The following is a 26,879-nucleotide window of genomic DNA, read 5'->3' as shown; positions in this document are numbered from 1 at the left end:
TAAGTCGGGCAGTGCCATCATACAGGATTACCCCATAGCACCAATAATGTACATATTATATACATAGTACATGTACATGTACATTGTACAATGTATGTGTACATCATAATGTAATCCAGATGCATGAAAGCACTACCAGTGAACTGCCATTTTGAATCAACTGAATAGAATTGTGTGCGCTACTATACCAGCTTTTCTAGGCTTGCCTTGCTATAATTAAAGCCTTGCAGAACCTGATTGCATTTCAAGGGATTTTTTTTCTTCAAATCAATACTCTACAAAATGTACATAGTGTATACATGTATACACATGTAGTGTACATGTACATACATGTACATGTAGCGTGAGATACGACCCAAGTTGGAAAAAAAATGCAACAGATGGTTCTGAAACGATGAGATACATGAAGCTCCTTCGACCAACAGTGTTACCAAAAATGTGCGCGCTCCTCGTCTTCAAGAACGCGACAGCATGTACACGTACTGTTCAATCACAGACACCATACCGGTACATTGGACCTGATGTCCTGAAATTTGAAATCAAACAATGTGCAACTGGTTTCCTACAAAGGGATGGAGTTTGTAGGATTCTGGAAGCTTCCTACCAGCGGCTAAGGTGTCGGGGCATTACAGTTAATCCCTACGAAGGAACTAAACATTTATTACATTTTACTCCTTTTTTTTTTTTTACAACAAACTGATTTGCTCTTTTCACTTTTCCCCTCAAAAGCTTTTAATACCAGCACGCAAGGACGCACTCTAACAACATACATTGTAGCATTAAACAACAGGGCCAACATTTCGGCACCGAGCCAAAAACAACTGTACTGTGTACACATGTAAACTGTACAACAGATCATGCGGCCAACCTTCTTCCGTTTTCGTCTCATCACGTCTGCTATCAAAATCAACAGGACTGGTTCCTCGGCCCAGGAAGGGCTGTGGCATGATGTGCAGGATGTAGGATTGCTTATCAGGAGGAAACAGACCCTGCCACAAACACACAGGCTCACACAACAAAGGACACTGACTGCATCCCTTTGTGGTTTTTATCACCTGTTTTTTTCTCTGGAATCTGGGGCTCTGGAATCAAACTTCCTTTTGACAGATGATCACTTTTTTTTGTTCTCTACGTGTACCGTATCTCTCTGGGGCCAAGTGACTTGATATGATGGTTGGTACAAGCATCAGCAGACCATTTTGAATGGCAGGGGAGGGGGTTGGGTGGGGGAGGGTTGACAAATAAATTGCCGACAGATTTCTCCGCAGTGGAGGGCAATCTGCAGTATTTCATCATTGGTCACCTGAGTGCCGCTAAAATCGAAGAGTAGAGAAGCTGTGGGCATGGTGGAAAGCGGGGCGGGACAGAACATTTGTACTGTTCAAAACGGACCTGGGACTGATTTCACGAATCTCGTCTTATCTTGCGACTCGTCTTAGGACTTAAGACGAGTCCCCGCTCTAAGATCAAGGCGATCCAAGATCGATCTTACATGTACCAGTAGCTAAGAGGCGTTCTAAGTTCAATTTCACTAAACCCATCTCAAGCAAGACGTATCAAAACTAACATTGTTCCAATTCAATGGCTGTTTCATGTTTGTTTTTAGCGCCTGACAAAACAGTTATTGAAACCGATTTCCCGCGCGCGCATAGAACACAAACTTTGGCGTGGAAAATTGCTCTACTCATTAAATTTCACACGCAAGGTAACGGTATGTATGTATGTACATGTAGTTCTACACAAGATGCGACAGTGTCATTCTTGCTCCCTGTTTCATCACTCTATTTAAAAAAGTTGACTACTTGTTGGCGCATTATTAAATTTAGTAAATTTATTTTTATTAAACCTACCCACATATCAGAAATATTTTCACATCTGTTTCTACAGCAGTTTTCTTTCTCGAAACTATAACTCTAGGCAAACATTCTGCTCTAACGAGAAGCTTTGCAATGATTTTCAGACGATTAAATTAACGCACCCATTACTGAGATAAGACAACCCTCAGACCGATCTTAAGTTAAGACGAGTTCATCCGCGTTGCTAAGGAAGTTAGGAGGTGTTGAACGCGTCTTAAGTCTGGTGAAATCGTTCCTAGGAAGAGTCGCAACTTAAGACGAGTAGGCCTAACCCTTCCTCAGACGCATCTTAGAGTTTCGTGAAATCAGCCCCAGACTGGATACCACCAGACAATCAAATGCCAGGTGGCTCTATAGATGAACTTTGATGTCGAAACACACTTTGAATCGAAAAAAAAAAGTGGGAGAGAGTGCCATGCACGTGGGCACAACCCTAGTACCCTACCGGTAGGGCTGTTCTTTTTCGAATAATTTAGTATTTGATTTAAATTAGAAACATAGGCCTAAAAAGCGTGCCGGATAAAATTTGCATGCGTCAATGGAATGCTTTGTAACTAGTAGGCCTATGTACTGTAGGCCTATTAAACCGTCAAGTGACTTAACCCAGCTAAGAGAATGGGACCAATAAATAGGCATCGACAAAAAAGGTACTGTTGAAAACAAAAGTGGCATCTGACAATATAAAATACAACTTTACAAAATCACAGTTGTGTGTGTACGTTCCTAGTTTTTTTTCTTTTCGAATATTCAAACAGCCAAAAAGCTATTTGAATATTTGGTGGATTCAAATATTTGATATATTTGGGACAGCCCTACCCAACCCCCTCTTGTGACATCCCTGTGGGTGGTGAGGATTTTCAGGTCGAGTGTTAGGCGGTGCAAATTCGGACAGATACATTGTAGGGTCTCAACTGTGGATGTGATCAAGGTTTAAAAATGGTCAACCATTAGAACACAAATCCATGTTACACAATTCCCAGATGTACATGAACATGTATGCCTACAAAATGTAACCCATGTGGCACCAAGTTTACACAATCTGCCATTCAGTTTTTTAAAACATTTACAAACATAGGTAACATTCAGCATGTTCAGACAAAGCGTCAAACACAGTAGTTTCAAATTCAAGTGATTTGAATTATTGATCTCACAATTGCAGATGAACAATTTTCCAAATACATTTGTAACAGCAGATCCTTGAATTGCTCAGAGAAAGTGTTCTTCTCATTCATTATCCCCCACCTCCGTTTTCCCACTTGATTATGGGGGGTTTAAATTTAAAACCTTATTACTTGTGAAATTTCAGACAAATTGTGTCGTGAAAAAAAAAAAAATGAAGACATTACGGAATCCCCAACACAGAATAACACTTCAGACTAATTATTAATGATTGGTTAAATGTTTTCTTGTACATGTTCATGGCCAACTTGGGACAAAAAACTACACTGGCACTGTACCGTGGTGGTGCAGCGTAATGATGCTTGGGCTATGTTAATACTTTCGGTTCCACTATCCGAGAGAAAAGGGCGTGAAATATTTGGCGTGTTCCTTCATGGAACTCACCAAGCACGCCAAGGTAATTGTATACCTTTTGGAAGGACCAACTTAGTTTCGTTTTTGAAACGTTTTACATCTGTGTTTACCATCAGCGTAAACAGTCAGCCCACGCATCTTTCCTTCTTTTCTTTTTTTCATATCATTTGAAGTTGCAGATCATATCTTTCAAGTTGAGCAAAGTTCAATCATTGTGCACTCTGCATACATTTGTACACGTGTACAACATGCAGAGTACGCGCAGTTTCGGGTCCCTATAAGTAACTCATGGAAACGTAGATGATTAATTTCAAATGTTTATGACAACGGAACTGAGTTTCACTTGTGTTATTCACGGCTCAAGTTCTAACCGTCTACAACTGTACATGAAGCATTGTTCCTTGTAAGGTTCAGTTCTCAACGAAAATTGTTTTGTTCACAGCCCTGGGACTGTGGGTAGAATATGGCGGCAAGCCCTTGTGACATGTACAAAATGTAGCTCTTTGACCTCAGATTCTGCAATACGCTGATCTTTGGAGACCTGTATACACCCTGGTCCAGTTTCATGGTACTGCATGAATACAGGTACCGGTGTAAGACAAACTAGCCCTAATGTACGAAACACAAGTTCTGCAAATGCGGGTACTTCCATGCAAAATTGGACAAGGCTGGAAACTGGGAAAGGTATTAAATCTTTAGAACTAGTGTGCAAGCATCACAACCTCAACTTATGTCGTACAAAATAAAGGGGACAACAGGAACTGTCATTTGTGTGGTTTGCCAGTGAGATGGAATATAGTTAAAGGGAAGATACATGTACAACATTTGCAAACATCAAAAAGCGAAATGATCAAATTATCACGAAATACATTACTGAATTGTTAGGGACTGACAGTCTAAAGCATCCTTTAAAATCGTGGCTCCTGGTGTGCTGACATTTTCAAGAAAAACTGTATTTTTCCAACGCTGGTCGGCCGACCAGCGTTGGAGAAAAAAACTGTTCAAAAACTGTTCTTAATTTTTCATATTTAGTTATTCTGACTTTTCTTTGCAATTGCTCACACACCTGTGAAGGGGTACAAGCCTGCTAGACTGATTCTCTGAACTTACAATTCCCAATTCCCCAAAGTGTATTAATTGCTTTGTTTCATCTTAAGTGGGTTCAGGGAACCAGACTACAAGAATACAATGTATGATAGGTTTTCTTGGTTTTTCCAGCATCTACAAGCCCAAAACATGAAACAAGTCAGTTTAACAATATTTTATATAACATAGGCCTACTAATCCTCCAAATCCATTTATTTCTGAAAATTGCAGCAAAAGCAAATGTTGTATGTACATTCCCTTTAAAACTAGCCCTAATGTAAGAAACACAAGTTCTGTAAATGTGGGCACTTCCATGCAAAAGTGGACAATCTTAACTACTTGTGTACATAGTTTCTGTAAACCTCCGTTATAGCCAACACCAACAACAATAAGTTAGACAATTAAACAACTGGCAAACTTTCAACTGGCAAAGGTGACCTTTGACCTGGATGGTAATCCAGGTCAACATGTAATGCACCTGGTGGCGCTGTTACTGTGTTGTGGTGTTGGCAAACTACAATGTGCAAGCATCACAACTACCTTGTACGTGGTATGTACATATCAAAATAAAGGGAACAACAGGAACTGTCATTTGTGTGGTGTGCCAGTGAGATGAGATATATTTCAAATGTATCTTTTGGTAACACCTTTTTTTTGTGCAAAAATTATGGATAAAAAACTTTAAACATCATAAAAAAATTATTGCCAAACCAAACTTATGTATTTGATTGGACTCTTTTATGTAGTTTAGTGAAGTCTTTAACTTTGCGGGATCTTCAGTACCGTACGTGAAAAATCCACCCTTAAATTTATTTGTAGAACATTAGCACAGAGTTGACCGAAGGCCCCCCCCCCCCCAAACAAAACGTGAGTTACCATAGGATTGCCTAGGGGTTGCTGTAACAAATGACACCCTATGGGGATATACAGTATAGTTGCATAATGATTGTAAGCAAACCTCATACATGTGTACATACATTTGCTGTGCTTACATTCATACAATGTACATGTACCACTAGAACTAGGGGGGTTGAACCGGGTGTAAATTGAGGTGAGGGGTTTTATGATTAAAGGGAAAGGCTCTTCCTCTGACAACCAGGCAAAGGGTAATATTTGACTTTACAGCGGACAAAGACTTTCAACACTGCATGTATAAAAGCAGTAACGACAAATTACGTAGCGTGTTATAAAACAATGATCAATCGGCTCAATAAAAACATTCCACTGGCCTCGAAATTTGATAAATTAAAAAGACAGATTGCATGTTCACGTGTTTTTCCCGTCTAATTCCAATGCACTTTCAAGTATCCTTGTTTTCAGGACTGTTTATAAAAAGGTCAAAGAAATACAAAGTAGACAGCCATGAGAACAAAGAAATTATGTACACCTACATGTACATGTACATGTACACGCATGTTTGTTTATGGTGTAAATCGAGGATTTTCTATTGTTCTTCTTCCCTTTTCCTTTGTTTATACTCCAACTTTTTTTGCAACAGCTTTCATTGGTTTTGTACACATTTTCTGATCGAGGTCGTCCTCGATTTGGTTCCTGTCGATGATATTGCACGTGTACACACACACACAGGAAGTTAGATACATGTACATGTATGTACAGGTAGGGGATAGGGGGGCTGGGGGGGGGGACTAAATAATTCAGTCCAACAATGAACATTTTGATAAAGACGATGTGGGCCAAAATTTTGTAAAATTGCAAGTTGATTTTTGAGGCCTGCAATGAAACATTATCTTTCTGATCGCCCTTTCCTTTTCGAAAAAATAACAAAATGCGGGAAGATCCAACTGTACAAAACACTGTCTGTGTATTTCCTGTTCATCTGATGTATCTACTGAGTACTGGCACATCACATGATTTATGGTCACATGATCCTGATCCAGGCTCCACAAAACTCACTTCCTATTGGGTGCAGATCACTAGTCACATGCTTGAAACGTAACCAAGCATACACACTACATGTAACACACAAGTTTACAGACCTCTGTTTTGCAAGCAGACTGGTTCCCGGACCGTACGTTATCGATACTGATGGGGGAACCTGTTCCTTATCAGCCTACACCAACAGGGGTGTTGTGGATAGAGGGCAGGGTTTTGATTTTCTGAGGGAAATTTTCAAGGTAAAAAAGGATGACGAAGGCAACATAACGCAATAATAAAGATGGTGATCACCACAAGCACTGTGAACGCGCAAAACCATGTTGATTTGCTTGACACCAAAAAATTGCAATGTTACTGTAAGAGACTGTACAAAATTACCCCCCCACCCCAAAAAAAAGGGAATCATTGAAATTAAGAGAAGTCGACTTATATAAGTTTAAGTTGAAAAAGTAATTTTGAAATGATAAAAAACATCCTTGACTCTAATTTGAACAAAACTAAAAAGGAGGCATGTAGATGTGCACTTCACAAATGTTGCCACCGCACCACCCTATGTGTTTACTACCGATAGGACTCAAGAGTCTTGACTGGCAATGACTGATGATGGAAGTGGAACATTTGGACGCCATTTCTTTGGTTGGGTACAAAGTCTATGGACAGTACTCAGTAGTCGAGTGCATTTTGAAAGTATTTTCAGAACAAAACTGAAAATGCTTCGCAGTCCCAGATTCATGTCTTTTCCACATTATTGTGATGGCTAACCTTCAAGGTACATATAGCTTGAGAAACTCAAGCTCCAAAGCTCATCGGGAATTCAACATTTAAAGGGAATATACATCATTTGCTTTTGCTGTAATTTTCAGAAATGGATGGAATTGGGGGGTTGGAAATATAAAGCAAATATAGTTACACTGACTTTTTGGAGGTTTTGGGTTCGAAAATGCTATAAAAACCAAGAAAAACGATCATTTTCCTGTAGTCTGGCTCCCTGACTCCATATAAGAAGAAACAGAGCAGTTTACATACATTGGGGAATTGTAAGGTCAGGGAACCAGTCTAGCTGGCTCGTACCCGTTCATAGGTTTGTAATCGATTGCAAACAAGTGCAATGGTCAATTGGGGCCAGTATTTGAAAAAAAGCCAGTTGTTTCCAACGCTGATCGGCCGATCAGCGTTGGAAATTGATACAAAAATACCACTTTTCTTGAAAATGACAGTATACCAGGTGCCATAATTTTACAGGATGCTTTAGACTGTCATTTACCAACATCCTATTAAGGTATTTCGCAAAAACTTGGTAGTTTTATTTTTCGATGTTTGCAAATGTTGTATATTCCCTTTAACGCTGGAGACAAAACTATGTTGTACATGTATATATATAGCGGATCAAAAATGGCGGAGCCTGTGAAATTTGGTTTCAACACAGCTGTCAAAATCATTCTTTTTTCATATGTTAGTCAGTTTTGTTCTGTTTCAAGTCCATCCTTTGCTTTGTGAATGATTCACAAAGCAAAGCATCGACTTGAAACAGAACAAAACTGCTTAAAATATGAGAAAAACTGAAGATTTTGGCGGCTGTGTTGAGGCCAAATTTCACGGCCCCCACCATTTTTAGACCGCTGGCTACAACGTACATGTACATTAACTTCCAGCTCTAAATGTCAAATCCTGATGAGCTGGAGCTCCTCAAGCTATCTTTAACTTAAGTTAAGGCTTCATTGAGATAATACTATAGGCCTAGGCCCATATGATGAAAAAAAAGTAGCGTTTAGGATTGTAATTGTATAATGTAACATTCTTTCCGAACATATCTGTTTAAAAAAAAACATAATTTAGAAATAGAAAGTCCATACAGAACAAACACCATTAAATATTATTTATAGTCATGCTAGTCCATACCTTGGAATCATCCCATATCCACAATCATGAGACGAATTCCCTGACTGACTTCAAGAAGGATCAACCGCTCAAAAGTTGTGGTCATGTCTTGGCAGAAAATCGGTTCCTTCAGTTAAAATCTGACTTCCTTTATTTGTAGGAGTTTTCAGCATAATTTCACGCAATGATGCAAAACGAAAGATCTGTCTGAATGTCACCAAGGAAGAAGGCATGAAGAACCCTACCCCATTTTCAGAACAACGGGCCCGAATCGTGTATGGGCATGACAAACGCTGAAGAATGCGGGACATGTCTGGACTCGCTTGGCATCTCATGACACACGCTCCAGGCATTTCCAACATGGCGGCGCCCATGAGCTCACACGAGGAATCGACAAACTGTGCGACAACCGGACAGATCCCCCACCCTACTTCGCTTAAATCGGTCCAAAACGTGGACCGTAAAGGACTCACCTCTGTCGAATTTCTTTCCCTCCGGATCGATGTCCTTGACGTCGAAAATGTCTTCGAACAGTACCCCGGACATGTTGTGACTTGTCGATTTGCTACCCGGCTTCTTGTTGATGTACCCGCGTTTCTCGCGATGTCTGGCGCGGATTCGCGAGCGTTTGTTGTTGGGCTGGCTAATTTTGGCCAAGAGAGGGGGCTATTGCAAAAAAAGGTCGCACGGTTTCGAGAAACAGAAGGCCTAATCCCTGATCAAGCCTTTTGGACAGACCGGACTGTATTTATTTTAACATTCGTGATGACAATTTGACTTAAAGGTGGGAATAGAAAGAGAAGGGGTCAAAATAATTATTAAACAACACAATAAAAAATGTTTTGAAATTATTATAATAATAGGCCAAGGAAACAACAAACCGATTGTAATATGCAGTCGGGGGGGGGGGGGGTCGTTATTCCTTCGGCAAATTTGACCAGCAACATTTTAGAACACGCTCTTTGAAAATGGACTTGCCCAAAGTAATATGACCCCCCCCCTCCCCCCCCCCCGAAAAGGCACCTTGCGAATTTTGTCTCAATTAAAATAGGGTCCTTTGAAGGGGTTGTAGCTAGCCCACCACGGCAAGCTCAACCAATTGCTTTGTTTGTTCTCAAGAGCTAGGTTTCGTAATTTCGTTCTCAATTTCCCCTTTATTGGGGCGGGAGGGGGGAGGGATGTACGGGAAGATAAATGAGGGGTAGGCCGAAGCTCCACCTGTCCTAACACTTCCTACTGAGGGCCCCAACGGATCACATGAACGAGCGCAGTTATTCCCGTGCAAACCGAGTGAAAAAAAGTCGAAGTTCACAACACACTGCCAATGCTATGTTCTCTGAATAGCGCCCTCATTTTGATTTTACAGCCGTTGTCATGCAGACAACGACGCAAACATCATTATGAGGAAGAGTTATAGTAAAAACCCGACGGCTGGAGCTTTTACCCGCATGGTCTACATAATAAACAATCTATTAGCGTTTTGTCATGAGGTTGATATAGGTCTGTTGTTTTTATCGTGCCCCTGTTTCAGTCCGATCCCGGCATATTAGTGATACACTCAACCAAAAAAAGAGAACTTTTTTGTCTAACTCAAAAACTACTGAGCACCTCTCGCTCAAATAACGACAAATCAGTACAAAAATTCATTAGCGATCCAGCCATACTCTTTATTTGGCCCAAAACGGTAATAATGTGTACGAATATATGCAATTTATGACAAAATGATACCGAAAACAGTTGCACTTTTGTATACGAGCATGTTGCGGTTCAAACTCACCTTGCAAGTGTACAAAAGTGCAACTTGTTCGGTACCACTTGTCATAAAGTGCATCATTTTGTACACATTATCACTGTTTTCGGCCAAAAAAGAGTATGGCGGGATTGCTAAGGAATTTCTGTACTGATCAGTCGTAATTTGAGCAAGATGTGCCAAGTAGTTTTTGAGTTAGACAAAAAGTATTAAGGGGGGGGGGCTTTCTTTTTTGGTTGAGTGTAGTTTCTCTGTTTGATGTGTAGTTTAAAAAAATGTAACTGTTTTGTCTGCGACGGTGCGTGTACATCACCACTCTGCTTTCTTGTTTCGAATTGAAGGTAAAGCCTGCTTTTCAATTTCCATTATCGGCTGTGTGATACGACGTTGCAAATAAATTAAATTTGAATGCGGCAAATACATCTTGGTTAAATTAATGCATCCAATCTATTATTGGTATTTTTTTTAAGTTGCGTTTAGTGTCAGGCTACGTACAGCGAGCCCAATCGGTTTTGAAAAATGGCAGACATTGTCTGGTCCAGATTAAAAAGTCTTAGGCCCGTCCGCAAGTCGTGAATTCTGTAGAAGATTTCGGCAGGATGCTTTAAACCAGTCTGTCATTTTGTAGTGCGCAACATGGTAATGAACTAGCGGCCAACTGCTAACTGCCACGCATGCAGTGTTCAGGTTTTAGTGGTTCATGTAAACATAGGAGACTTGATTCTTGACTCTAATATCGCTGAAATCTTTATTAAAAAAAAAACTGTGTAAACACCCAATCTCTTCAGCATTTGTAATAGACCTGGTTTCTTCGACCTACAGTAAACAATCAATTAATTTAAAACCAGGCAGTGCATTGTGCCACTTCGTTCTTTTGTCACGTAGCACGAGGAAGGTCTGTGCAGAAGTCGAGAAAGTCGCATCATCAACCGGTGATGCAGGCCGCATGAACTGGCAGAGCAAACATGAGTCCGCAAACAGACAAACAAGGGCATAAAACAAGCTCGACGGACTGAGATCCGACAGCTATTTATTATCTCCCAGAATGAGAGGTGTCACCTTCTAATACACACATGGCATGAGAGGCAATAGTAAAAACAAAATCTCTCTAATTGCACGCAGGAAGATTCGTAAAAAAAGAGCAGTCATCTGTCAAAATGTCCGGAGCCTGCAGCGTGTTGACTGAGCTCATTAGTCGGGCGGGACGGGATCGCGTTTCGGCGGTTGCCTGGCTGCGACGCTCGGGCTTTCCGGAGGATGGCGTGGGCGGTTGTAGATCGGAAGTATGTTCCGTCCTGACGAGATGGGGGAGGGGGGAGGGCTGCTGATGCGAGAGATTACCAACTTGTGTTTAGAGGTGTTGAGCATATTGTTGGGATCATTGAGACTTCTCAGTCACTTTGAGAGAACATGGTCCGAGACCTGGGAATTGGAGACAAAATGGAGGCCATTATCACTTCGTCAATCACGGAGCTACTAAGCAGCTCCTGAGCGGAATTATGCGCTTAGCACAATCACTCAGGAGCTAATTAAAAGCAATGCAGGATTAAAATCAGGTACCTGCCTCAATATGTAAAATTAAGGTGGGCATAATGCGTTAAGCCAGTTTCAGGGGTAGGTACAAAAACTAATAACTAAGCTAAGTTTTTTGGGTCAACATGAATCCCGGAAAACAATCCCGGAAAAGTGTCATTTGACCCTGAACGTATGACCCCGATTCTAGGTCAAATCTGCTGATGTTCTCGGGAGTACAAACTCGGGGACTTATATCACCAAATTGTTAAATGCTATAGATCTAAATTCATCCTCATAAACGTTCACTTTGTACAATTTAAAAAGCCCCTGGTAACCCGAAATCCAGGTTCTATTTGACTTGAAATTTCGGGTCGAATTGACACTTTTCTGGATCACAATAAGTAACATTTACCCCCAAGGTTTCCGTCAAAATGACCCGGAACTTGAGTCAGAGAAGTGTCATTTCAAGATATCATGTTTAAGTTGTATGCCTTCAAGGAACAGGAACACTTTACCGGTAAATACATCTAAGGAATGGCTAAGGAAAGGCCACAGTGAATCAGCCCTCGGACTTATAAGGAAAACCAAATATTATTCCATTCAGTCTTGTATTATTAATATTCAAAACTTAGTGGATAATTCCTAATAAGGCAGGAAAACATGTAAGAACGATGTAACATTGGAATGTCCAGTGAATGTATATATAAACCCAGTGGAATCTAGAATTTAGGCAGAGTGCATCACAGCCAACCGAATAAGCCACATCAGCTCAAGTACAACTTCGTCTCTTATACTGTCTTCCTTTTTCCATATAACCTGCCGGCTTATAGTATATTACTAGAGCCTTAGTAGAACGTGAGACGTTCATTAGCAGTTGTCAAATCTCGGTTTGCGCCAGAGAAGATGTCTTAAAGAGTTTGCCTAATGAATAATGACACGGAGGAATATAATGAGACTAAAATGACATCAACAAAGTACAACGTACAGCGACAGTACAAAACCCACGTCTTGTACAATAATAATTATTGGTTGAGGAGAAGTAAATGGAAAAAGTCATCAATCACAGAAAACACTCGAATTGAGTGATAAGTGAGGTGTAGGCCCTGGTAAGAAAACGGACAGAGATTTATATTCCTCTCATCAGATGCCTCGTTCTTGTCGAGCCACACATCAATTAGATTATGGCAATAATGCAGACAATCAATAATTAATTAGTAATACCGAAGAGACTGGGAACTTGGATTGGCTTGAATTATGCCGGCTCGCAGGCTGGTGGTACGGGTCCGGGTCCAGAAGTTCTGCATAACGTTCGGGGAAACCGTGTATGTCCCCTGCCCCAAAAAGGGAGGTGTGGCTATATTTATTCTGCCTGATTTTCCTATTTTTTGGGGGCAGTGCCAGATGAGGGTTAGACCCCCTAACAGCCCCCATCCCACCCCACCCCCAGATCCACAACTGCATAAAAAGAGGCCAAAACGAATAGCAGGAAAAAACCCAGTCCTGAACAAAATCGATTACAATTTTAGTGCATTCGTCACGACTGCTAATCCGTCTGACACAACATATGATGTATAGTCTCCGAAGAATATTCGCATTGCAATAATTGAACAGGTCTATTATATTCTCGGGTCCGATTAACTGCTCTCTATTATACTGCCTTGATAGTGCTGCGGGCCGTGGGGGATGAAGTCACTGGACGCCATTTTGACGCTCCCTTTGGCCACGTAGCAGCAGCCTATAATTATGCAAATACATAAAATAAAATTAAATATTTGAACAAAGTGTAAGTGAAATAAAACACTGCAAAAGAAGAATAAATAAAAACCTGTTTGATGATCCAAAATGCTTCTTAAACTATTGTAATTCTGTGCTTTTTACAGACGGATCCGTGCTTTGTGGGGCATTTTAGGGAGCTTCAAAATGGCCGTAGCGTGTGTGCAAGGGCGACACGATTGTGTGCACACGCATAGGGCGAAACGCTATTCAGTCATTTTATTAATAGAGATCAGTGGTCTGATTCGACCCACTTGATCCGAACCTGATTTGATCTGACACGTTTTCGGGTCACGATGACACTTATCTTAGTAATTTTCCGGGGCATTTCACCCAGAGTAGTGTCATTTTGACACGGAAAGGTGTTATGTTGACCCCCAAAACGTATTGTTTTCAGCCATAAGAGCGTCAGGTCAATAATGACGCGTGTTTCGGGTGGAATCTGATCTGAATGTTAACGTCCAAAATACAACGGCAGTGATAACAACAACAATGATAATCACAACTGCAACCGCAATAACAACCAAACCGACCCTTGGAAAAAAAACCCAAAAAAGCCCCGGACATCCTTAATGATTATTGTTGAACCAATCAACCGACGATAAACAGGCATGTAAACAAGGAATATAATGAAATAGGTGGGGGCGGGCTGACGTCATCCGACATCTTTTCATTTGCGCACCAGTTTTCATCGGTTGCTATGTGTTACCATTCAGCATCCAGACTCAAGAACCATTGTGTTTCAAGAACATAGGTCTGGGAGCTAGATAAGCCAACGGAAAAATCTATAACCGACAACCGCCAAAAATGTGGAAGAACCTGGTAATTATTAATCAGCCTCTTTTTCTTTTCGTTTTCGTTTTTTTTCCCTCTCTCCTTTTTGAAGCTACGATCTGTAGTTGTCTGCGGTCCATGGTGCAATAAATTTGCACTGACAATACGAGCATGTAGGCCTACTCGCGAAACTGCCTATACTTGATACCTTGCGTATAAAATACTATTGAAATTAAGATTGAACGTGTAGATCCTGTTCCTAAATTATCTTGTCAAACGTGTCCACAAACACTCTCACACCCAAGTACATTTACTTACGTTTACAAAAGATGTTCTAGATAAGAGGAGAGGCTTGGCATGAAGTGTCGTGCCAAAGTCCGTCCCGCCATGAATTCAAGAGGAGGTCGTTGGATCTTTGGATCAATTTAACTGCTCAGGACAAAAATCGTCTTCGTTTTGTGACTGCAGTCTCGCTTTTGTTTCAAAGACATCTCGGTCTTTTGCAAACATTGCAAAATATATTTTACCGGTATAATAAGACAATGGTAAAGAAAACGTTTTATCATGCTTTGAATATTAGAAACAAATTTATTTCTACGAAAACAAATTCACCGCTCCTTTGATCATAATCGTTGAATGGTATTTTGTGTCTCAGGACTTTACTCCTAAGTCTCCTCTATCTCATCCAACCACTCTTATATGTTTATTTGTTTATTTTTATTGAAATCTTTCACGAGGGTAATCTTTCTACTTCAGTTTAACCCTAAAACTAAAAGGGCCGGCTTATTTTGACCACCTCTCAGCCGGGGGGCGGGGCGAATTCCGACCACCCTCTCCCAAGATCTCGGCCATCAAGTGACGAAAATTTTTGAAACTCGGTACATGCATAGAGCAACTCATCATGAACATACCCAAGAAATTTCATGACTATAGGTCAAAAGGTTTTGGAATTATGGCTAATTAATTATTCATATGTACGAATGGTAATTCTGCTCCGTGTACACGACGTAATATGGGAAAATTCAGTTTTCACGGCGCGTAGCCCCGGAAAATGTTTCGCTGCGCGGCAACCCGTGGTCCGATTTTTATATTTTTGGTATCAAAAGATGCGCAAGGCTCGAGGCTAAAAAGTCATAACAGCTCGGGTCGCGAATTATTTTTTTTCTCAAGGCTATCGCGGAAAAGTCGAGGGGGGGGGCGGATTCCGCCCTCGGCCCTTTTAGGGTTAAAACAATTCAATCCAAAGGAGCCCTCAACGTATAAAAGAACCCATTAGCACGCAGCCATGCAAACACGTGGTGTTAACTTGTCTCTTAAATCGAACCATATCCGTTCAGTTGATCTTTATAATCATCACTAGGTGTTAATTTTACACTGCAGTACTGTTGTTTGCCTCACACCATCCCCAAAGTCTTCAACGTGGATTGACGTCAATATTTTGGTAGCCATGCCGTCAAAGCACGCACGAGCAGCTCGACAACGGGTGATTTATAAGCAAACACTTTTAACAACGCACGAGGCAATAACACGGCAGCAAAGCATCACTGGCCAAGGGGTTTTATTTACAAATCTCGGCTTCCTTTCAGCTTCGGCAGCAGGCTTTTCATGATTTCGGCCTCTGAGGTAGGAAACATTAGGCTCAGCATCTCGACCATAGGGATTCACATACTTCAAAATGCTTTTAAACATACTCAGAACTCTCACAGGTATTTAAGCTGCACAGACAAATGATGATCAACATATCATCTTTCATTTTCTTTTCATTTTTTGGGGGTGGGTTCTGGGTTGACCTTTGACTTTTTCGAGAAATTCTCCCAAAGCGGAAAAGTAGCCATCTTGAAAAACGATCCCTCCACAACATGGCAAAATAGCGCCACTTTCGAGTCCAATAGCTTCGAAAATGCTCAGATGGAAGCCCCAAGTCCGGGCCAGAGGTTCATTGCCATATCTCTTCGATTTCCCAATTTTATGGCTCTCAGAACTCTCTAATATAGAATATCTTGAGGGTATAACTTTTATTCATGCGCACGGCGGATGGGTTAAGGCCCATTCTACCGGTACGCACCCATAGTTCTAGTAGTGAGCATCCGATGACTCCGATTTTTACACTAAGAGGCCATACAGTATGCTCAGTTCATTCGAAAAGCTCCTTGGGAGAGTTTTGAGACGTTGGTGGCAGCAAACACAACGGTCCCTTTATTGTTAACGTCGCTTGAACATGCGCACATGTGTTTTTAACGTGACGTGAACAATTATGGAACATGATCCGGTCTGTTTGCTGCACCAAGCGTCTGGAGCCAGAGCTGAACCCGAATAGGAGACGAAGACGAGTTTTGGGAAACGGGACCCGTGATGTGCGCACAACTTGCTGCCAAAAGTCAGTGTCGAGCGCGCGGCGCGGGTATATATTGCCGCTGAACCGCCTAAGTCAACACAACAAAATCGCGCCTTTCGTCGGAACGACGTATTCGTGCGGAACCGCCGAAAAGCATCACCAATAATTCGGCTGGCAAGATTGAGATCGCCAGTGACTAGAGATCGACGCTTTGAGATTTCGATCACTCGGCAGGGAAGCTTGTTGGGTGTCCAGTCTGCGGTAGAAAACGGAGGGGAATGCTCAAACGAAATTTGTCCGTGTTGTGAAATTGCAGATATCCCGGCTTCTCTGCGGCTTCTCCCATCTCTGATACATTTCTGAATTGCATTTGGCATGAGCCAGATTTCAAAACGGCTTAGGAAGAGTTTTTTCTACCACGCATGCGGAATCTGTACTTTGAACGGTGAGACAACACAAATTTGAGGCAGTGGCTGAGTAAATTGGCTTGAACTTGGAGGAGTCAGGCAAGTGGGTCTTCCGTTGACTATGTCGTGATGTATATCTGACCATGGAAGAAGACTCGATTGCAAACTGATTGATATTTCTAACTCCGCAAGACGAGGAAACACAACTAACGGAAGAGAAGTACCTTGTACTATACCCGCACGTCATAATGATCAACGACTCAGCGTATTTATCCCATAACTCACTTAAAAGGGAACGCAATCAATTGAAACGCTCAAGAAGCCTCATCTTTGGATTTCTCTGAAACTGGATGAAACGCGTTGGATCACGGTTTACCGCAAACTGTCTAGAAAACATCCGGCTGAGAAATTGCTCCTCATCGAAGTAACCAACCTTCATCTTCATCGTGATCTTGACAGCTAGGCGTCAGGCGTTGGAATGCACAAAGACCAATTATTGTAATCCCTCCAATATTGTTTTCTCCGAAAAAAGAAGAAGAACATTTCTCCGGCAAAAAGCAGTTAACCCAGAGAGACAGCAGACGGCATGGATTCAACTGTGCGTAGTTTCGTCACCCTACTGATGCTGGTAAGTGCACATTGTTTGAATAACCTGACAAACTATGACGAATATTGTACATTTACCCATTGGCGGATCCGGGGGGGGGGGGGGTGACACCCAACGTGGGCCCATGCATCCCCCCCCCCCCATTTTGTTTTAATTTTCAGGAAATAAATTGAAACGTTGCGTATCCCCCTCGCATGTCATCAGATACACAAACATGTTAGTTTTACATTGTGGAGATAGCGCACGATATTATACTTAATCCCCTTCCCCTTTTCGAACCAAAAATACCCGAGCCCTCCCCCCCCCCCCCGAAAATTTGGTTCTGGATCCGCCCTTGCTTTTACCCTATTTGAAAATATCAAATGTATGCCGGTGGGTAAAATCATATTTCGTAATATGGCTCTTTCCCTTAGTAACTTTATAAATGACTGAAACGGCCTCAAATTAGAACTATGTCGTGATGAACCCAGACGTGATTAAAGTTATTTAGCAGTAGCTTGAAGATAAATGGTTCCAAAATGACAAGGGAATGGTCTCCCTTTGACTCGCCGCGCTCTGCAACCCCGGTATTCACGTCTACCGCAGGAAGGATACATTTTGGATGTGGAGAGAGCGTTGGAACCGTGGCATTCTTTTGATATAAGAATGATATTTCGATTAATTCTGACCAAAAAAAGCAATGTTTGGTGCCTTGGAGACATCACGTGGGTGGAAAGGCCGGTTCATGCTCGGCGCGAAAGCGAACGCAATCGCAAATTTCGTCACCGTTTTCACGAAGAGCCACATATCTCCAAAATTACAATTTTTTCGATTTTGATTTTTTTCGATATTTCGCATTAAAACAATGTACTTAACCATTTTGACATGTTTCTGTAAGCAAAACATCATTAATTTCTAAGTTACATTAATGTTGCAAGGGGCAGAAATCTCGATAACTGCATTTTGCGTTTTCACGAAGAGCCACATACATTTTGGCCCTTTGAACACGTACAAAACCCATTGCACGGAAATACGTAAAAGTAGGTCAAATGAGATTTGCGGTTTCACGAAGAGCCACATATCTTTGTTACATTTTCAGGCGCGCGCGCGTACTCACGCGCGCCTATGGAAATACACGTTGAACAGAAAGGGCCAATATGTCGGAAACGTGAATTTGCGTTTTCACAAAGAGCCACATATCTTTACTAATTAATTTCCACTAATTAACTGCTTTATTAAGTCTTGTTACCGGGTTTATGTAAAACTTCAGCTCACGTAGAATCGTGTGATGGTTTTCTTGCTGCACAAAGTTGTTGCAAAGTAGTATTACTTGCAGTTTTAAAATATGAGAAACTTCTTTTGTGATTATCTTGAAAACACTTTACTTCAAAATCAACATAATATATATAGTATGTGGCTGTTCGTGAAAACGGTGACGATTTGTGGCACACGTCAAGAATTCGCTCTGCGAATCCGCAAAAGTTGAACACATCTCAACCTCGGCAACGTTCGGCGCAGCGAATAATGTCGTGGCTACAACATTTCCTTCGTATTCGCATTCGCGTGAACTGGACATGATACGAGAAGAAATGACGTCATTCTAACTTCTGTTTGTGACCAATTGTAACACCTGCCTGATGACTAGTTTGAAAAACGTTATCCTGACTATGGCGACCGGTTCGTGCTTCACGCAGTGCGAATAATTGCCGTGATGTTGCAATTTCGCGTTTGCATTTCCTGTCGCCTCGATGGTCCAATGTTGATGTTTGGTTCGTTGTTTTGTCGACTCGACATGACGATCAGGACTAAACAACAACCGCGAACTTCGGTTTCGTGTGCCTGCTGAGCTCGTTAGGGCTTCGTCCTCAACATTGGCTATATTGAAACAACCACATGTTGTCCACATTTTAAAGAGGTTGTGGAATGCTCGAAGACATTTCCGTCATTTTTCGGGTATAAGTAGCCTAAGGTGTGATGAAATAAAAACGACTATTGTTTCTGTCATGAAATGAGTACAAAAGGTACTTTTGAGAGCTGTTTTTTCAAAACACAGTAAATCGTGACGTAATAAACAGGACTCGTTCATACTACTCTGCATCGGGAGTCCTGTTTATTACGTCACGATATACTGTGTTATGTTTGCTGCCCGCAACGACGACTTTTAGACAAATTGCACGTTCGGGTCGAAACAGGCATGACAGGACTTGAAAAACAGCTCTCAAAAGTACCTTTTGTACTCATTTCATGAAAGAAACAATAGTCGTTTTTATTTCATCACACCTTAGGCTACATATACCCGAAAAATGACGGAAATGTCTTCGAGCATTCCACAACCTCTTTAACCAATATTGGTTATTTCAACCAATCTGTTTTTAGAGTCTACGTAATGTGGACACGATTCTGCCCTGGCCTGCTGCCGTAGTCCATTCCAACAGACTTTAAAAAAAAAACCTGCAATTTATTTTTTAAGCAATCCTTGAAAACGCACCTTGTCCAATTAAACCTTATTTTCAATTTTCGTTTTGCCATTTTCAAGGGTCTTTTGGTGCCTTTTGGGGTTACACATGTATGTGCATATTCATGAGCAAAAGTGTGATGTCATTTCAGGGCGGTAGAAACCTCAATGTTACAGCTGTTTCAGCACCAAACCATTGCCAGAATTTGATATTTTTCTGTCGTAATTTTCTGTTCTTTGGTGATTCGTCGATGTGTCAGTACATGGCAGTAAGCCCGATGAACAAACTTTTCTCACAAATGTTTTCAATGACCAAACTTTTTGGGTTCACAATTTCACCACAAAACTTAAACTGCGCAGTGTCTTCCTGAAATGATTCTCACAGCCACATCGCCCTCTGTTTTCCGGGGGAAAAAACATGGACACTTTTTAAATGTTGAAAGAATTAGGCTTAAGGGCACTTTTAAATAGAAATAACCAAAAACGGATGTAAAATACTTAACATGCATTTAAGAGAAGTAGAAAGTCGCACAAATACACTGTGTACGTTCCTCAGAAAAATTCATATCATGAACCTTTAATAAGGGAATAACAGTGTGAGGAGCCGGTCTTCACTGCGTGATAATGACCGGGTGTGTGGGTGACCGCTGTTAATGGACCGAGACGAAGTTTTAACAGTTATAATGCTCCAATTTTGAGACTTTTTTCCGGCGATATTTCCAGACTTTTTTGTGTTCATGTTCATGGGCCATATTTTAGCTTAACAGCTATAACGCGAACGACGTAAACTCAACAGAAACTGCTGCCGTAGCGAAACAAATTACAACAATGTTTTCATATCTTTACCTGATGGAGGAAGCTGAAATCTCGTTTACATATTCCATGTGTCCGGAATTACAAAGATGCTTGGTTTAGGAAAGGTAAATATGTCGGTGGGTGAAGTGTTTCAAAGTAAATAAATCGTAGATCTACGTTTTCGTCGTAAACATCCTCAGTATATACTGTATGATGTCGTTTCAAAACTTCCTTACGCGCGCGCACGCACGCATCCCTATAGCAACTGTGTTGCGTACGCGCGCGTCAGTCTCACGCGATGGGGGTTGAGCGCATGTACAGTGCTCAATTGTTAAAAGCTACCGCAGGACTGTTACTATATTTTGACCAATCATTGGCTTGCATGGGGCTGAACGGGGCTTGATCAATGCTGGTTCAGGGGCCATTTACATGTATTCGCTTGATCTTTGAAGCCGGTCCATTATGACCGTTAATGCCCGGCCACGTGATCGAGTCTCGACCAATCAGAAACCATCAACTCTCCAAGGTATTTATTAATTCTTGATAATTAATCGTTCTTTCCTATTCCGCTGTAAAAGTCAGCCTCAAGCTGCATGGGTTTTTTAGTCCGGTAGTTTTTGGTCCCTAAATGCACCAACATTATTATAGTCTCTGACATATATGTAGGGTGATGAGTTTAACATGAAACGGAGCAATTAATACACTTTGGGGAATGTTAGGTCAGAGAATCAGTCATGCAGGCTTGTAACCCCTTCACGTGTAATCAATTGCAAAGAACATTCTTAATAACTAACTATGAAAAATTAGGAACATTTTTAGAAAAAAAAACAGTTTTCTCCAACGGTGGCAGGCCTACCAGCGTTGGAGAACTTTTCTTGAAAATGTCAGCACACCAGGAACCACGATTTTAAAGGATGCTTTAGACGCAAAGAGTGAGGTATTTCGTGATCATTTCGTTTTTTGATGTTTTGCATATGTTGCATTTTCCCTTTAAAGTTCCGTCCATGGATCACAAGAAGGTAAGTGTTCTTCAAGCAAAACGAAACAAAATCACATGGGGATGTGTGAATTGTTTTCGTTTTGCTGAAAGAACGCACACCTTTTTTGTGTGATCCGTGGACAGAACTTTAAAACGGTGGTTGTGTTTAAAATTCCGTAACTTGAAAAGTACATGAGTGATCTGAATGAGTCTTGTACTAAAAAGAAAGCTTATGAATTGGGCTTTCATATCCTAGATTATCCTAAAACATTCACTCAGATTTGCTTAATGGAATTTAGATAATATCAGTATATAGAAACTGTAAATTTAATTCATTCATTTTTATAATGAACTTTCTGAAGTTTTTCTCCCCTTTTCTGAATTGAAGGTGTTCGATAATAGAGATGATCCCCCTTTTCTGAACGTATAGGATCTTACGATGTTTTTTTTTTTATTACGCACGCCTCCCCCTTTTGTTGATGAAAAAAAGCCAAAGCTACTATACAAAAGAAAGATTTTGAGGGATCTTTGAATTCCGAAGAGCTGTATGGAAAGACACAGGAGGACATTTTAAAGAAAGTACAACAGAATATGTACTATTCTTTGGTGGAGTAATGGATGTTTCCATTTATAATCGAGAAGGTAAAAGTACGATGTAGTTTTTAAAATGTACCCTGTGCTTCTCGACTTGGTCTTGGTCTTTGAAACAACGAATCCCACTGGCAGGGTAACCGTAAGGTCATGACTAAATTCTGCTCAATGCGCTTCAAAACTCTGTCAGATTAATCAAAAATTGGCCAAATTCCCCAGAATTATTCGAAATACACTATAAACACTTTAAATCACATGCAGATGTTGTAATATTGCCTTAATTAATGTTCAAATTACATTATAAACAATCTATAACCACATAAAGATAATATATATGAAATTGCGAAAATAAATCTGGTTCCCAGTGAACCTCAGCACCTAGACCAGGCAACCTGTCCTATTTTGCAAGGGTTTGTTTAAAAAGATTGAAGCTTTTGTAAACAAATGTTCCATTTTTTATTGAAAATTTGCTGTTTTTCTTTCAAATATCCATTTTTGCACAATTCTGCCAGAAATCTGCCAAAAAAAATCCATTCTGTCAAATTTTCTGTCAAACTCGTTTTTTTAAAACAAATAATCTGTCAAAGTTAACCGAAAATCGGCTAAAACGGTCACTATGCCCACTGGCGTGGTCACTTCGACCCGAACCCCGCTCTGTGACCTAGCCAGTCATCATTCATACTTGCCTGACTGCCATAAACCGCAGTCGTAAACCACGACCGGCGAGGTGTGGCCATGGAAGGCGCCCTCACGGAGCATTATTGGTCAGTGGTCACTGTTACTGTTTATGCACAAAGCAATGGCCTCATAGAAGTGTGTACAAACTTAAAATGACCGAAAGCATCGAGGCCGCCCGTGTAACCCACCGAAGTTCATACCTTCCTTGTTCTATGATACCTTGGACAATTAAATACAAAAAGGGAGGGTACATGACCTCCAACCTCATTGGTCAGTACGACAAGAAGCGTGAATGAATAAGCCATTTGCGTGTTAAATTTGAATAAAATCTGGAATGCTGACTTAATACAATGCTTTGCACGTTTTAACCTAGCATTCTCCCGACCAAAGAGACTGTTACTATATCACGTGATTCGGGGCAAGCCTTATGCTAGCAACCCCCAGCTCCGGCATGGTCTGGTGTCTTTGTGCCATTCTCACCCATTGTGAACGATGTATTGGTGCTGAGCGTCTCTTACGTAACTATGCAAGAGCTTGCCCCGAATCATGTGATTAGCAACAGTGTCTTTGGTCTGGAGAATTCACAGTTAAAATGTGCCAAGCATTCTGAGCAAGTCATTGTACCAGACGTTTTTCAAATGTAAATCCCAAAGGGTATAGGTTACTCGCAAATGGCTTATTGGGCTGAACGAAACGTGTATCACACGGGCATAACTGGACAATGATGTACAGTGTATGTGAATGTATGCTGGATGCACGCATGACGCTAGCCTTTCGCCAAGGCCATCGTGGCTTAGAGCGAAACAATTTAGCTGTATAGCTAGCCGTGACGTGACTAATCCCACTACAAGTGCACACTGATATCCCAGGACGGTAAGTACACTCAGAAGCCTTCGTAATTTACTGTAGTGTAGACATAATTGTGCACGAAGGGGTGAGCCGAAAGCCTGCGTTTTGTACCTCAATGATGTAACTCACTGACGTATTACTTGTCACTTGTGAGCCGGGCGTCATCGTGTACCCAATAGGCCACGGATCAAATCGGCCGTGCACCACACCCAGCCCATTTTGCGCACAGCTGCTTGAAAATGTAGGCTTGTAGTGAATAAGCCCCAAAGTAACGATGTATTATGTACGTATGTACGTGTTCCTCTTTTCAAATTGTGGACAAAAAAATACCTGAGAACAAAAGAGAATATATATCTTCCACGATTCCCGGCATACGTCCGCGATTGGGGTCGTGTTCAAAACCTATGGGAGTTACAAACAAAAGAGGGACAACAGGACGTCCACGATCGACGGTGAACACACGTTTGTGTGGGTGTGTATGCCTGTAGATGCCACATCATACAAGTCACGTAGGCCTTCATGAATTACAGAGGCAAACCCTCATCAAGCTGATCTCAGACCAATGTTAGTCGATCATAAGTGACGGTATAGCATGGAGGTAGGAATAGATGAGATAGTTAACTAATCTAGTTCATAAGTGACAGTCAGTGACGAGTCAGTGGGGGAGTGAGTGCGTAAGTGGGGAGTCAGTTGGTCAGTCAGTCAGTCAGTCAGTAAGTCAGATGATACTAAGATGGCCCTCTGGGACCAGCAAAATGTGGCGACAGAATATTCCATCATTTGTTCCCTGCACCGTTCTTGGTGAAAGCATAAACCTCAAATTTATCCAGCTTCCGAGGTATTATATTCATTAGGCTGAGCATTTGTTTTCAAAATCAAAACGTAATAGTATGTCGTTTTGCTGCTTTAGGTCTCCGATGTTGATTCACTTCTCCCTTTGGCGATATTGAAACTGGTATCACGGTCCTCTGCGCTGGCCACAGAACAAAGACAACCAGTCTTGGTTGTACTTTAATTCATTGAGATGGCGTGCTCGTATTCCTTGAGGCCTTTGCGCTCCATACCCGATCTCATCTCTGCTTGCATCAAGATCTTAAAGGATGAATGGCCGCAATGCAAGGCGGAACTTCTACCGAAGCTGGTCAAGCAAGAACTCACCACTGCGCCATGTTCGTATGGATTGGTCGAGCACCCAGACGACGCACGTGATAAGGCAAGCCTAGTGGGTCATGTCCGCTTCATCCCCGTCATCAACAGGGAGCGGGCGCTGTACGCAGAGAGCTTGTGTGTGGATAGGGCGCAAAGGGGGCGTGGCCTGGGTGGGAAAGCGATTGCGTTAAGGGAGGAGTTGCTTGCAGAGATGGCATACGCGGAGTTACACTTGTGTACTTCTCTCCATCGCAAAGATTACTACCTTAGCCGGTCTTATAACATCTGTGATGAGGCGCCGCACACTTTTGGAGCCAACCTGCTTCACACCTATCGTGCTTTGGGAACCGTCAGTTGGCATGGCAACGTCCTGTATCCAGGGTGGGAGTCAGAGTACGAGGGCGGCGCCATAGCAACACAGAAAGAAGTAGCAGACGGGGATACTGGTGTGTGGTTTGTAAAGAAGCTAAGTGGCTAAAAGTCTGCATTATATTAGCTCGACAGGAACTTGGGGTAGGGAACCAGACATGAAACTGCCTTGGCCTATGAAGGCCTATTCGGTGGGTAACTGTCAACTGATTCCATAGGATCAATTTCTTTTGATTCCTTTTTGTCGTTTGAAGCAAAACAATATTTGCTCATAATCTTCAGTAGAATGCAAAATAACTAATCGTTTAAGCTCAACGGATAGGCCTACTACACATTTTTTTAGAAAACAAAATTATTCTGGTCTTGTAAGTGGATTTCGTCGCTATAGCGCTTCTGAACTCTTGCGTACGAACTCTTGTAAAATCCATAAATCAGCACCCATGACATGATTTTTTTTTCCATTCTGCTGACTGATTGTTGAACATGACGTCGAGGTGCCATACCAGTGGATAGATAATCCTCGCAGTACATGTACATGTGGTTAATTCACGAAAACCGTCAACTTTTAAGAACTGGTGCCCATAGGTACGCTTGGTAAAAACCATCTTCAATTATCGTTTTCTAAACCTTTCTTTTACCATTTCAGAGGGTATAATTTCACACGGTATTTAGTACCAGTCCAGTGGCGAATCGGAGTTGCCCCCCCCCCCCCCCGTTTAGCCGCTGACTAATGTTTTTTTTTTTTTTTTTTTTTTTTTAACTCTTTTAATGCTTCACTGTTGTGTGTAATTTAGTTTTATTGTGCATTCCCATCCTTGTTTTATGTTATTTTGTTCCTATCTTTCAGAATTATATTTACTAGTTTAAACGATTTATTGTTGCGTGTAATTGTTTGATAATATCTCTATTTTATCTCCTTTGTTTCTGTTGGCCAGTTGGTTTGAGGGTGTTCGTGTAATATGTTTGTTCGCGCGTCTATTTTATCTTTCTAGTTTTTTGGGTTGGTCATAGATTTTATCATGTTAATTTTATTTTTTCTTTCCTTTTTATACGTGAAATTTCAATTATTATCCTTTTTTTTTTTACAGTTTACATGATTACTTTAAGTTTTATCTTTAACTGATTACTTTTAAGTTTTTATCCTATTTTATACGGGAAAAGGTTCAAGATGGGCTTTCCACAACCCATGACTTTGTCAAAAATTTATAATAATAATAATTATAATAACGACTCTTGTAAAATGGGGCCCCAAATAATTAATGGAATACTAAAGTTCTTAAGTGTATTCTCAAATTGCCTTAGGATGCAGGATAAAGCATCGTGAATTTCAATATTTTCCGGGTAAGGGGGGGGGGGGGAGCCCACACGGACCCCCCCCCCCCCGAACGGAGTTCATAACTAGATCCGCCCCTGCAGTCCTTCGTTCATTTTGAGCTAGGTTTTTCTCATTTAAGGAGATACGTTAATTGTTTTCTGCAATATTGATGGGGAACTTTGTCTGTTTTCCTTTGCAAGTTTTCGTTCATTCGTGGAGGTGGGAAAACGTTTATGTTTCATTGTATCTATTTCGTAGAACAGTGGTGGACAGTGGTGGACAGCTTAATTTTGTGAGCTTAATTTTGTGA

The 26,879-nt window shown here is 41.3% G+C and overlaps 2 protein-coding genes across 3 annotated transcripts in view; one reads left to right on the top strand and one right to left on the bottom strand.

Moving 5' to 3' along the window:
* The window catches only part of LOC119735623 (DNA-directed RNA polymerases I, II, and III subunit RPABC3-like), a 55,259-nt gene extending 46,366 nt beyond the window's left edge, over positions 1–8,893 (bottom strand). The window contains exon 1 of the mRNA XM_038209406.1: positions 8,723–8,893. Coding sequence (XP_038065334.1) covers positions 8,723–8,795 — 73 coding nt within the window. The 5' untranslated portion in view covers positions 8,796–8,893. The remainder of the gene's footprint in view (positions 1–8,722) is intronic.
* A 14,593-nt stretch (positions 8,894–23,486) lies between these two features.
* Positions 23,487–26,153, top strand: LOC119736072 (N-alpha-acetyltransferase 80-like). 2 transcript variants are annotated; one of them, XM_038210081.1, is made up of 2 exons: positions 23,487–23,760; positions 24,647–26,153. In XM_038210081.1, the coding sequence occupies exon 2, from the start codon at positions 24,761–24,763 to the stop codon at positions 25,361–25,363; it is 603 nt and encodes a 200-aa protein (XP_038066009.1). In that variant the 5' UTR covers positions 23,487–23,760; positions 24,647–24,760; the 3' UTR covers positions 25,364–26,153. The 2 variants fall into 2 exon arrangements, with proteins under 2 accessions (XP_038066009.1, XP_038066011.1); XM_038210083.1 differs by lacking the exon at positions 23,487–23,760 and adding an exon at positions 24,158–24,334.
* Positions 26,154–26,879: the final 726 nt, after the last annotated feature.

This window comes from Patiria miniata, unplaced genomic scaffold (genome assembly GCF_015706575.1).
Source record: "Patiria miniata isolate m_02_andy unplaced genomic scaffold, ASM1570657v1 HiC_scaffold_29, whole genome shotgun sequence".
In the NCBI taxonomy this organism is placed as follows: Eukaryota; Metazoa; Echinodermata; class Asteroidea; order Valvatida; family Asterinidae; genus Patiria; species Patiria miniata.
Note: the sequence above shows the minus strand (reverse complement) of the source record. Positions and strands in the feature narration are given on the sequence as shown.